General features: G+C 45.2%; 1 protein-coding gene across 1 annotated transcript in view; it reads left to right on the top strand.

The window, feature by feature from the left end:
• Positions 1-13,432, top strand: part of CD109 (CD109 molecule) — a 124,585-nt gene that overhangs the window by 87,839 nt on the left and 23,314 nt on the right. The window contains exons 25-26 of the mRNA XM_054993118.1: positions 1,659-1,887; positions 12,492-12,657. Of these exons, the coding sequence (XP_054849093.1) occupies positions 1,659-1,887; positions 12,492-12,657 (395 nt within the window). The remainder of the gene's footprint in view (positions 1-1,658; positions 1,888-12,491; positions 12,658-13,432) is intronic.

A 13,432-nucleotide genomic window follows, 5' to 3' on the forward strand; every position in this document is an offset into this window, starting at 1 on the left:
CTGCTCTGCTATGGTGTAGAACTCTCCCTCTATCCCCTCTGTACTGCATCTGGGCCAGGTACACCACTACAGTGCAGTCAGAGCTTCAGTTCATATGCCATCTTCTGCATCACCTTGAAACACTGCTAGGCTTACAGCTACAAAATATAAGCACTGATGTTTGTGCAGAAGTAATTTGCACTTGATCCACAAGGCGGAGCAGGTCATTTCAAGGTGATCTATGGAAAGCAAATGCTGTGACAATGAATGTTGAAAAATTTTGATGCTTGCAACTGATAGAAGGTGAAGCATCTGTACTTGTTTTGGCTTTGCACTGTAGTTCCTCCAGTGCAATTTGACTTAGGACCTCTATGACCTTGAATCCCACTGCTACCCACTTTGGTGATGGAAGAAAGTGCCTTCAAGTCACAGATGACTTACTGGGGTTTTCAAGGCAAGCTTGGCCTTCATTGGAGGTCTCCTATCCAATTACTAACCAAGGCCAACCCTGCTTAGCTTCCAAGATCGGGCTTGCTTGGGCTATCCAGGTCAGGGTACCACCCACTTTAAACCTCCCCTTTCAGGTTCTGGGCTACACAGGCAGTTCAGGGCAGCCACAGTACACCACCTGTCTAGTCCCTAATTATCAGGCAGAGAGCCCAGACCCAAATCCACATAAGGTTCTCTCTATCCTCTTCTCAGGGACTTCACAAGGCAGCCAGTTCCCTCAGTTCACTATCCGTCACCCAGCTAAATGTCCAGGGCTGTTGGAATAAGAGGACTCAGTATATCTTTCTCATATACCTAATCAATCAATCAAATTTATTTGGTCAGTTTAATTCCATTTAATTCCTCAGACACATAGCTTGTGACCAGATAGAATTGTGTGTTCATGTGTATGGTATTTCTCCAAGACAAAAATATCCAGCCAGCTAGAGTTAAAACAGAAAAAAACCCTTTTTATTTACAAGATGAACAACATAGGAGTGAGTGAATCAAACTCTTTGATGCACTTTTTTTTAAGCTGTGAATTTATAATCCCACACTCTTATAACAGTGAATGATTACAATATAATATAATATGTGCCAACAGCCAGCTATTTATCTCTGCTCCTACCTTTCAGCAGCCTCAAATACTTCTGCTGTCCCTTACTTATGTTCTAACAGATCACAACTGCCTCCAGCCCCAGCATCTCATTAGCTCTCATTGGCTGTTTGTTCTTTGGAGAAGCAGAACTTAATTTGTCCACCCCAACATCTCTTAGTAGAAGGAGAAGCAACCTGCCACACCTCGGCATTGGCTGCTTTTGTAAGGGTTGACACATCACACATTTTACCTATGATGATTAGAACAGAACATTGTAGAATGTTGTAGAACAGCCAGTATATTTCCCAAATATAGTTATTTGTTCATGCTTAGGCACAGTTTTTCCTTCTAAACAGCTCAGATGGCTTACCGGGCTAGGCAGAAGCCTCATGTTCATGAAAATATTTGACTGAGTCTGTTATGTGCAGCACTTGCAATGGACATGTTTAAATTTGACTTCCCCTTTAGTGCATATCATTGATACATACTGAACAAGTTACTTGTCTCTGATGCAACCTAAATGATAACTTCATGTTAAATAGTAAAATTTGTCCCTGTGCACGTTTTGAATTTGACCATCTTTTCTCCTTAGGTTGTCAGCTTTTGTACTGAGAAGTTTCTTTCAAGCTCAGCCATACATAGATATCGATCCATATATACTGGAGAGAACAGCTGCTTGGATAGTTAACCATCAGGCACAGAATGGAGAATTTCTGGAACCTGGAAGAGTATTACACAGTGAACTGCAAGGTGGCACTAATAGTCCTGTCTCACTCACAGCTTATATTATGGCAGCGCTATTAGAGTACCAAACGCAACAGGTAGTAGTATCACTGATGTGTTTTAAAATACTTGAACAGTATTTTAAATTAAAGAATACGGTTGTAAAATAAATAGCACACAATTTACCTCAGTGCTTTCATATCTTTGGTAAGAGACCCCTCCCCCGTCACACAGCACTCCAAGACTGAAGACAATTTAATCCTAGTTTAGATGCTCACGATGCAATCCTAATGCAATACACGATTCTAAGCCCACTGACTTCAGTAAGAAGGATATAATTCAGTTTAGGATTGCTCTGTTGTTTACTGGGATAGAAAGTCTGTTACTGAAGATGCCTCCATTTGGATATCCCAGTTAAGTGGCTGAAGGCTGTCATCTTCAATCTTGACATGCCAGTGATATGAGGGGAGACGGGAGAAAACATGTAAGCCTGGCAATTAGCCCAGTTCATTCCCATCAGGAAAAACATATTTGTTATGTCAGGAGCAATACAAACATAAAGATAAATAGCATCAGTTTTCTTTTGCTATTGTTAAAAAATAAGAGTGTCATCTACTGTATGGCTTGGGCAAAATTATACTGTATTTTGTTCACTAAAAAATAACAGGAGTTTCATTGGCACTTACTTTTGTGACTTCTTAAATTACTTTAAAACATTTGATTCATAATTCCAAGAACTATATTCTAACCTTTGTGAATAATGTCACAGTTTTTATCATTGTAATTTTAGCACATCCATCATGCACAACCTTTTTTCTTTTGCTTGACCTGGCAGAGTTGCTAAGGGGGTATTTATACCAATCATTAAATCCATTATACTTATGGCTGAGTTTAGCTCAAAATCTGAGTCCCATCTCAATCACTCCTTTTTTAGAAACTTTTATTTGCAGTGCATTAGATCCAAACATTTTCCATATACAGAAGGCATCATTAGCAGAACAGAACTGTCCTGTCTCCATCTTCTTCTGCAGCCCTCTGTGCTCCCAAAGTGCTGCTCCTAGGGGACAGGAGACCCCTGGGAACAGCATGAAGGACAAATGAGGGGGGAGTCTGTAATGAGAGAGAGTGTGACTACCTTACACACCGCCACCCACCTTTCTATACAGATTTAGGGGATTTCCATGAAGTAAAGGGCAGTCACAATATGTCACCTGTCTAAACTCTATTATCAGGCAAAGAGTCCTGACCCAAATACACACGGGGTCCCCTCTCTCCTCTTCCAGAGACTCCACCAGACTGGCAGCCCGTTTCCCCTGTTTATTTCCCCTCACCCAGCTACAGCCCAGGGCTATTGGGGAAAGGGAACTTTATGGTTCATCCACGGTCTTCCTGTGCAGTCCCACATGGGGACTGCGCACGCGCAGGCCTGCCGATACCGGAGATTTTTATAGCTCAAAGCCACCAGGGGGCGCTCTCGCCTTCCACCGCGCATGCGCGGCCATTTTCCCGCCTAAATGGACTATAGAAGGCGGAGCGCCCCACACATACCCTCAGTTTCCTTTTCGCCACCGATAGATGAGGTTTTTAGCTCTTCTACTTGTTCGCGATGTCGGATACTGCTTTGTTCAAACGATGCGTCTCCTGTAATCGAAAGATGACCAGGTCAGACGGCCATTCTAATTGCCTTTATTGCCTCGGGGAAACCCATAATACCCAGGCCTGTAAACATTGCCGTGCCTTTACTTCGAAGGCCAGGGCGGAGAGGGCGGACCGTTTGCACGCCTCGCTGTGGCAACGTGCCATGTCTGTTGTGGACCCTCCGGCGAAGGCACCTCCATCTGCTGCGCCCGGATCCACTCCTCGGCCGGCCGAAACCGTGAGCTCGAGGACCCCTCGCGCCTTACCTTCCCCGAGTCATTCGGAGTCGAGACCGAGAGATCGCTCGTCCTCCTCGGTTCGGAGCGCGTCGGAACCAGCACCATCGGTTCCGAAGCTCCCTCGGAGCCGACCGCCCTCGACTTCATCTGCTGCACCAGCCTTGGATCGAGCTGCGTCTCGGAGCCGGACGCCTTCGGTGTCACGACCGACGCCTCCACCGTCTCAGGGTGCAGTCGCTTCGGAGACAGCGGGAGAACCATCCGCTCCGTCCGACTCTGACAAGCAGAAGAAGAAGAAGAGAAAACATTCTTCCAAAAGGGACAAGGCGGTTCTGGAGCAGTTACTTTCCTCTCCGCTACCGGCCCCTTCGGGTGCGCTCGGTTCCGACCCACCGGAAAAGAGGCGCAAGGATCCCGACCCGGTTCCTGTCTTGACCTCTTCCCAGGAGGACCCGGTTCCGGTAGAGAAACCCCCGACCCCTACGGGACGCCCGCGATCGACCTCCCATGAATCCGGGTCCATCAGATCGGGTCGGAGTTATCGAAGTGGATCGGGCCGTAGATACAGCCCGTACCCGACTCGGAGCCGATCGAGGGAGCGATACAGCAGTGAAGGCCGGGCGGCCTCATACTACAGGGGGGATAGTCCGCTTCGATCGGACCGCTCTTTTCGAGGGGACTCGATGTCTCCTTCCTTTCGGATCCGATCCTATGGCGACTCGCATGGAACACCGCACCTTTCTGAGGTTGATTACCATCGGAACCGACCAAGGGGTTATGAGTCCCCTCCTTCGGATTCGCCTGATGCTGAACTTGGCCCAGCGGAAGAACCTTCGCCGACGGACGACTTCAGAGCCTATAATGAATTGCTTCAGCGAATGGCTAAAGCACTGGATTTGGAAACGACCTCTACGGAGTCGAAATTTACTGATAAGATCTACCAGCATATCTACTCGGGTTCCACTCCTTCCGTAGCCTTTCCGCTGATCGATGGTTTTGTTGAGTTGTGGAAGAAGCTCAATGCTAAGCCTGCTTCTATCCCCGCCACTAACCGAAAAGTGGAAGGCCTTTATCGTACAAAGGACGAAAACCATCCGTTCTTGGCTGTCCATCCACCTCCTTCCTCCTTAGTCACTGAGGAGATGCAGGCAAGGGGCAAACAAGGTTCCATGTCGGCTCCTACTGACAAGGACAGTAGAAAGATTGATACTCTAGGGAGGAAATTGTACACCTCTGCTGCTTTTGCCATCAAAGTGGCTAACTATGCGGCTATGATGTCGGCTTACCAGCTCTTCCTGTGGAAGAAAGTGGCTGCTTTCCTTCCCAAACTCCCTGAAGACCAGCGGACCCTCCTGCGTGTCATCCAGGAGGAGGCCACCCGCCTCTCGAGGCACCAGATTAATACGAGCAGGAGTTTGTCCGATACGTCTGCACGTTCCTTGCTCTCTGCAGTGGTTTTGCGGCGATTTGCGTGGCTCCGCACGACTGCTCTCCCGCCTGAGACGAGGAACAAAGTAGAGGACTTACCTTTTGAAGGGACACTCCTTTTTTCTGAGAAGACAGATGAATACCTGTCGAAAAAGAGAACGGATCGTCTCACAGCACGGTCCTATGGTGTTCTGCACCAGGCTCCTCAGCATCCCGCCAGACCTTACTTCAGATCTTCTCAGCGGGGCAGATCATATCGGTACCAGCCTTATCAGGGGTATTCGTATCAGTCTCAGAGGAGTTACCAGAGCCCTCAACAATCCTTTTCCAGGCGCAGACAAGGTCACCGTCCCAAGCCTGGTTCTCAGCATCAACAGGCTAAGGACGCCCCCCACGCCCAGAAGCAATTCTGACAATTACAGGGACCTGAGCCTATGTTTGGGTTCAGGCTACATGCTTACTGGAGGGAGTGGCTGTCCATCGGTTCCGATGTTTGGGTTTCTGATATTGTTCAGTATGGTTATAAAGTTGAGTTTGTGAGTTTACCTTACCTGAGTCTCCCTGTCTTTTCTTCCGGACCTCCTCATACGGAGATCTTAACTGAATTGGCCACCCTGATTCAGAAGGGTGCAATTGAAGAGGTGCCCTGTGATCCTGCCCCCTTCGGTTTTTACTCTAACCTGTTTCTGGTGGAAAAGAAAGATGGTGGTCTTCGACCCATTTTAGACCTACGGGCCCTTAATAAACTTATAAAAATTCGAAAGTTTAAAATGGTCACTTTGCAAATGGTTCTGACCCTTTTACCTAGACACTCCTGGTTTGCTGTCCTTGATTTGAAGGACGCTTATTTCCATATCTCCATTTTTCCTGAACACAAGAAGTATTTACGTTTTACTTATGATGGTAAAATTTACCAGTACCGGGTTTTACCCTTTGGTTTAGCTACTGCTCCTAGGGTCTTTACGAAGTGTATAGCTGTGGTGGTGGCCCATCTGAGGTTACAGGGCTGTCGAATCTTCCCGTACCTGGATGATTGGCTCCTGGTTGGAAGTTCTGCTGATGACGTGTTTACCCAAGTGTCCCTGACTTTGGATTTATGTCTTAGGTTAGGTCTTTTCGTTAATCAGAAAAAGTCAAAATTGACCCCAGTACGGTCTGTACAATTTATAGGAGTAGTCTTGGATGGGATCAAGAATGCTGGCTTCCTGCCCTCAGACAGGGCGGCCAGGATTAAGGGCATGGTCCTTCGGCTGCAGCGCTGCCGTTTTCAATCAGCTCATTTTATCCAGACTCTCTTGGGTTGTTTGGCCTCTACTACGGCTGTGGTTCCGTTCGCCAGGCTGTTCATGCGGCCATTACAAATGTGGTTTAATGCCAGTTTTTCTCCCAACTCTGATTCCCAGAACAAGCGTTTATCAGTCCCTCGACGGGTGGTGGCCTCGTTAGAATGGTGGTTGGCAGATGCGAATCTATTTAAGGGTGTGGAGTTTGGCTATCGTCAAACTCACTTGTCCATAACCACTGATGCTTCCCTGTTGGGTTGGGGAGCTCACTGTGAGGGTGCTTTTGCTCACGGCACATGGTCTCAGGCCGAACGCTCGGAACATATTAATCTCCTTGAGCTTAGGGCTATTTCAAATGCACTGATCTCCTTTTCAGATACCGTGCGCAACAAATCAGTGCAAGTGTTGACGGACAACACGACTGCAATGTTTTATGTCAACAAACAGGGTGGCACGGCATCGGCGACCCTTTGTACCGAGGCGATGAAGCTGTGGACTTGGGCCATACAGAACTCGGTTTGGCTGAGAGCGGTACACATCCCGGGGGTGGAGAATCTCCAAGCAGATCAGCTGAGCAGACTACACCGGGATGTTCACGAATGGTCTCTTCGGGACAAGTACCTCGTTCCGATCTTCTCGATGTGGGGTTTCCCGGAACTGGACCTCTTTGCCACACTGGACAATCGCAAGGCCCATCGCTATTGCTCCAGGGGGGGTCTAGGCCCCGGGTCCGATGGGGATGCATTTCAAGTCGAGTGGTCGGGTCCTCTGTGTTATGCATTTCCCCCATTCCCCCTGTTGGCCAGGGTTCTGAGCAAAATCCAAGGGGAGGGGGCGACGGTCATACTGATAGCCCCTTTTTGGCCGAGACAACCTTGGTTTCACACTCTCCTTCGATTGCAGTCGCAGTCGATCAGATTGCCACTCGTTCCAGACCTTCTGTCCTGGCACGGGGTTTTGCATCACGACATTCAACGACTCAAACTGACGGCGTGGCTGATAATTCACAATTGGGGTTTTCTGAAGCTGTAGCTCATGTTTTGTTGAATGCTAGACGCCTTTCCACGAGACAGTCCTATGCGTTCAAATGGGAACGCTTTTCTGGGTGGTGCCGCAGCCGGAATTTGGACCCTTTCTCTTCCTCTTTGCCTGAGGTTTTGGAATTCCTTTGGGAGATTAAATTAGGGGGTTTAGCCAATAGTTCTGTTAAAGTATATTTGGCAGCAATTTCGGCATTCCATCCTCCTATAGATAGGAAATCAGTCTTCTCACACTACACTTCGAAATTGTTTCTCAGAGGACTGAATAATTTGTACCCCCCTGTTCGGGCTATTGTCCCTCAGTGGTCTTTACCGCTAGTATTGACTAGATTGATGTCTAAACCTTTTGAACCTCTAGCTACCTGTCCTTTACGCTACCTTACTTTGAAGGTGGCTTTCTTGGTGGCGATCACTTCAGCCAGAAGGGTGGGGGAATTGGCTGCGCTTTCGTCAGAACCCCCCTATTTGAAGTTTCATGCGGACAAGGTGGTCTTACGGACTAAAGTTGACTTTTTACCTAAAGTGGTGTCTCAGTTTCATTTGTCTCAGGACATTGCCTTACCTGTTTTTTTTCCCGATGCAGTCTTCTGATGCGGAGAGGGCCCTCCATTCGTTGGACGTGCGCAGGGCTCTTCTCTTTTACTTGGATCGTACCAAGCCTTTTCGTTTGGATTCTAATTTGTTTGTCTGTTTTGCAGGACAAAAGAGGGGAAAGAAAGCGACATCTCAGTCTATTGCGAGATGGGCTGTTCAAACAGTTTTAACATGTTATGATTCTGCTCATTTACCTTGTCCTTTGGAGGTGCATGCCCATTCCACTAGGTCCTTGGCGTCATCTGCGGCTCTGCTGAGAGGTGTTCCTCTGCATGACATCTGTAGAGCGGCGACGTGGGCTTCAGCGGATACCTTTATCAAGCATTATGCGCTGGACGTTCTGGACCGGAAGGAGACTGCAGTGGGCACCGCAGTGTTGCATTCTATTTTTGAGTGACTTTACTGTGGCACCTCCACCCAGGTATTAAGCTTTATAATCTCCCATGTGGGACTGCACAGGAAGACCGTGGATGAAAAACAGGTTTCGCTTACCGTAACTGTTGTTCATCTAGGTCTTCCGTGCAGGCACACATGCCCTCCCTCCTTCCCCGCTGTATAGTATAATTGAGAGTAGTACGGCGGCGAAAGGGGAACTGAGGGTATGTGTGGGGCGCTCCGCCTTCTATAGTCCATTTAGGCGGGAAAATGGCCGCGCATGCGCGGTGGAAGGCGAGAGCGCCCCCTGGTGGCTTTGAGCTATAAAAATCTCCGGTATCGGCAGGCCTGCGCGTGCGCAGTCCCCATGTGTGCCTGCACGGAAGACCTAGATGAACAACAGTTACGGTAAGCGAAACCTGTTTTTACCTTCCCTAATACATGCTGCCTGTTAGTTGTGACCAGAGTGTTTGAGGTTTGTCTATATGCTTTAATTCCCCTCAGCCAACAATTTCAAGCCAGCCAGGATTAAGACAAAAACAAGAATAAACTTTTATTTGCACATAGAACACTGAGTGAATGATTTTAAAACTCATAAATATGCTGGGATTAAAGAGGGAGTTTTAATGTATCAGAACAGTTGTGTAACAGCCAGTAGTATCTCTGCTGCCTTCTCTCAGCAGCTCCAAAAGCCTTCTATCCCACAGACTCCACCTGTCACCATGGTGACTTGCCCAATGCCACCATTGCCACCATGCGGCCAACTCACATCTGGTGGCAGTGGCGGGCAAGACGCATGGTGGCAGTTTCAGTATATTATAATAGTTGAAAACAATTTCTTTCTTTAAAATAAACTGTGTCTTGTGCTTTAAAAGTGGTGGGGTCAATTTTACTCCATTACATTTCTGTGAGCATTTGATGTTTTCAGTGAGGAGTATTTTTGACCCGGATTCCAAATTTTACCCTTCTTTGTCCTGCATTGCTGGAGAAAGTTATTCTTGAGGACAAGGAAAAAACATACATACAGTTGTTTACGCAAAAGCCCATTCGGAGCTGGAATTCACCAGATGCAATTAGAAGAGGCATGGCTATTCTAACACTCAGAGCTCTGCCACCTCATTTGTCTGGACATTTGAACCAGATGGAATATTATGAACTAGGAAGTCTAGATTTAAATCTTTCCTCAGACCATGAACTGACCAGGTAGGCTTGCCCCTTGCAATGAAAAGGGGCATTTCAATCCTGCCAGTTAAAGGGTTAACAAAAAGAAGAGAACATATCTGCATTATTTTTGCTAGCCTTCTTGTAACCTGCCCTCAGGTTGCACCTGTTGGAGCCTTACATTAAGAGCTCTTCCTGAATAGCAAAGGGAAATAATCAGCTCAGTGGACAGATGGCTATGGGTTATCTAGAATTCCAGGCTGAATGGCTCCTTGAAGTCTGGAAAATGTGAAGCGGTTCAGAGAATGTCTGCAAACATGCCCAGGCTTGTCTTGCAGGGCACTAGAATGACCCCATTTTCCAAAACTGATACAATTCAATTTGAGCTTTTCAATGTAGCTATGGAGCAGAAGGGAAGCTTTGATAGAGAACAACAAAGGGACAGATGGCTCAGTGGACAGATGGCTAGGGGGTCATTTACAGTTCTGGGCTGAACAGCTCCTTCAAGTCTGGTAAACATGAAGAGGTTCAGAGAATGCCTACAAATATGCCCAGGTTTGTCTTTCAAGGGGCTAAAATGACCCCATTTTCCAAAATTGCAATACAGTTCAATTTGAGCTTTTCCAAATGGCTGTGGACATAAGGGAAGTTTTGAGAGAGCTCAAACACAGGGTTTTTTCCTGCTCCTACTATATACACAACAATTCAGGTTGCAAACAGTTGACCCCTTGGGGGTCATTGGAACCCCCAATTCCAAAAGTAGTGTAAAACTCCAAAGCCAAAAGTGTGATATTTTTGCACAACAAATACCTATGGATATAATTTTTTGAGAGAAATTTTAGTTTTCACTGTTCGCTCCACCTTCCTATAAAATGGAGATCATAGGCATTGGTCCATCTATTTATATATGGAAACAGGGCTAAAATAGTTTTTCAATATTTGTTGGGGGGGTCAGTAGAACCCCCATTTACAATTATGCACAGTAGTTTCATTTTCAAGCCAAGTCTACAGGGGGCCAGAATGACCCCATTTACAACTTTGATACACCTCAAACTTAAAAATGAAAGGCAGTGGGCAGGGAAGAGAGGGACTTCAGGGCATTGCAGTTCATTGGGGAGAAAGCATAACACGAGTGGGGTGTCTGTAGAAAATTTTAAATGGGTAAAACACTTTTTTCAATGATTTACAGGATCAAAATATCCCCATTTTCTTTGGGAGGAAACAAGTGCAGAAGGTGGCATTGTGCTATCTTACCAGATGCGAACACAACTCTGTGCTTTTGAATGGTCCAAAGAATAATTTCTTTACAGCTTTTTCCCTCTTTCATCCCACTCCCGTTTCATTCTCCCACTCGTTCTCTTTTAATATCCATTTTTTCTAAGAACTGTAAAGAGATAAGAGTTTGTGTACTGCTGAATCCCTTTCCTTATTTTAAAAATAAAGGCATCTGAGGGTTTTCAAAAATTTGTCTTTTCTTGGATAGGCTGCATCTCTGTGAAGATTTCCCTAAACTGCCCACTGCATAGAGTGCAAATGCACATGCAGGTGGTTTCTGCACAGGGACAGCACAGCAGCAACGAGGCTTCCACATGGCAGGTTTCCTTCAGTTTTCTGCCCGAATCCCTAGCAGTGGCCATCACCAAGGCCATCAAGGCTTTTAAAATTTGCAACTGAATATTGTTATGTAATAATAACAGTTCATTTGTATACTGCTGTTTTGGATGGAGTGGTAAACAAAGTCAGTGTTATTATTCTCACAATACAGCTGAGGAGCTGGGGCTGAAAGGAGTAGTTTACCCAAGGCAACCTGGTGAGTTCATGGCAGTAGCGAGATTCAAACCAGCGAAGTGCTGCATTGCAACCCAACTATTTAACTACTATAATATACCAGCTCCTATATAGCATCATAAAAATCTGTGTATCGGGTTCTTTGAATTCCCAGATGTCTTTGTTTTTAAAACAGGTCCTTTTTTTGTTGTTGTAGAGAGATACTTTTCCCCTTATATCTCTGCAACAATAGGGGCTAGGGACTTTCTTTATTTTAACAAAAGCCTGGAATTCAGAGAACCTGATACACAGATGAGTATAATGTTATATCAATAAAACACTATACAATAGCAAATAAAAAGCTCCTTAGTGGCGAGTGGGGGTGTGGGGAGGAAAAGGGCCACTCTGCCAACAGTGTTGGAGAAAATGGCTGCCATATTGGCGGAGAAATCCAAACATTCCCATTCACATGGCAGCCATCCAGGCTTTGCTGCAATCTCTCTAAAAAATGATACAGCAAAACAGGTTTCAGAAAGATCAGAGAAAAGCCAGGGTAATCCTGGGTGGTACATAAATGTACCATGATGCTGTGAGGAAGCAAGAAAACTCAGTTCCTAACAGGATTGAACCCCAGGGCAAATAACCTGTGTGGAAATGGCCCCAGTGTTATATTCCGAAACAAGAAGAGTACATTCTCCAACAATGTTGTCTTCAAGAGACTTTGCTTGTTATTACTCTACAGATTTCATTAGTCTAACTACAACATATACCTCTGATATCAGAACAGAATTTTCATCATCATCTTTGTATTTTCCTGCCATTTTTACTATTTGTCTTAAGTTGTAATGGGTTGTCTAGTCAGTGGGGATTGGTAAGGGATTATGCAGGGCAGTGAATCCTAAACTTTAATCTACTCTCTGGATCTTGAAATTTCAATGGGCAGTCACGAGGGTTAATACCTGCTCTTTTCAAAATGAATTCTCAGATTCTCTGATCCACGCAATATTCTGTGATGTTTATTCTTTGCGTCCACAGAGTTGCAGGAAACACACAGTCCTAATGCATTACATTTTTACTTCACGTATTTGCATTGGCAGTTTAATACATTGTTGTAAGCACCATTTGTTTTGTTAAATGTTGAATTGCATTTCTTACAATGTTATTTTTGTTTACGCAGTATGACAGATACATCAGAAAAGCTTTGAACTTTCTAGAAATGAAGTTAAGTGAAGGCATATCAGATAATTATACTCTGGCCCTTGTGACATATGCCTTATCACTGGCTAAGAGCCCACAAGCAAAAACTGCGCTGAACCTCCTGAATGATAAAGCAGAACATCAAGGTAAAATACTTTTTACACAGGGAAGCATTTATCGTTTAAAGCAGGATGAAAATTCAAAAAGTTATTTGGTATTTCATTTTTTTAAAAAAAGCTTAAAGGGAAGCCTGAGAGAAAAGTATATGCATTTTATTTAAATATATTGAATCTAAGAACCACTTCCAGAGTTCCATTTGCAGAGCAGGGGTTACCCAACATTCTCAGCATCTATGGTGTCCTGTGTTTCCTCGAAAGATCCTAAACCTTTTAGAAGGAAAAGGCAATTTTGTGTGTGTGGTGGTGGTGGGGAGGTGAGAACCACTTTTGTTTATGAAAACTAATCCAGATCCCTAAAGGGTCTCTTCTTGGGGCTCTTCACAGATTTTTTAAGGGCAAATATTTAACACCCACGTAACACCTCTTCATTAGTCCAGCCTGCATTCAAGTTAGTCAATATATAACAATAATAATATTGATGTTAGTCAGTTATGGGATATCCACTGCGTCACAAAATACACTTCCAGCTCCTTAACATTTTACCATAGGTTTTCTGCATGATCACCTGAAAGCAAACTTTATAGCAGCAGGCAGCCAGACAGTTGGCTATGCGCAGACTTGATATTGTGTCCAACAATATTAAAATTAAAGCTATGAGTGTGACAAACAGCTATTTAAAAACACCTGTTTTTTAGGTACTTGAGGAGTCATAAGAATGGAAAGATTTAATGATTAAAAGAAAACATTAAAATTGGTATTTGACATTGTTCCCTATGCATGATATACAGATGACATATGTACA

This window comes from Eublepharis macularius, chromosome 1, assembly GCF_028583425.1.
Source record: "Eublepharis macularius isolate TG4126 chromosome 1, MPM_Emac_v1.0, whole genome shotgun sequence".
NCBI classification, from domain to species: domain Eukaryota; kingdom Metazoa; phylum Chordata; class Lepidosauria; order Squamata; family Eublepharidae; genus Eublepharis; species Eublepharis macularius.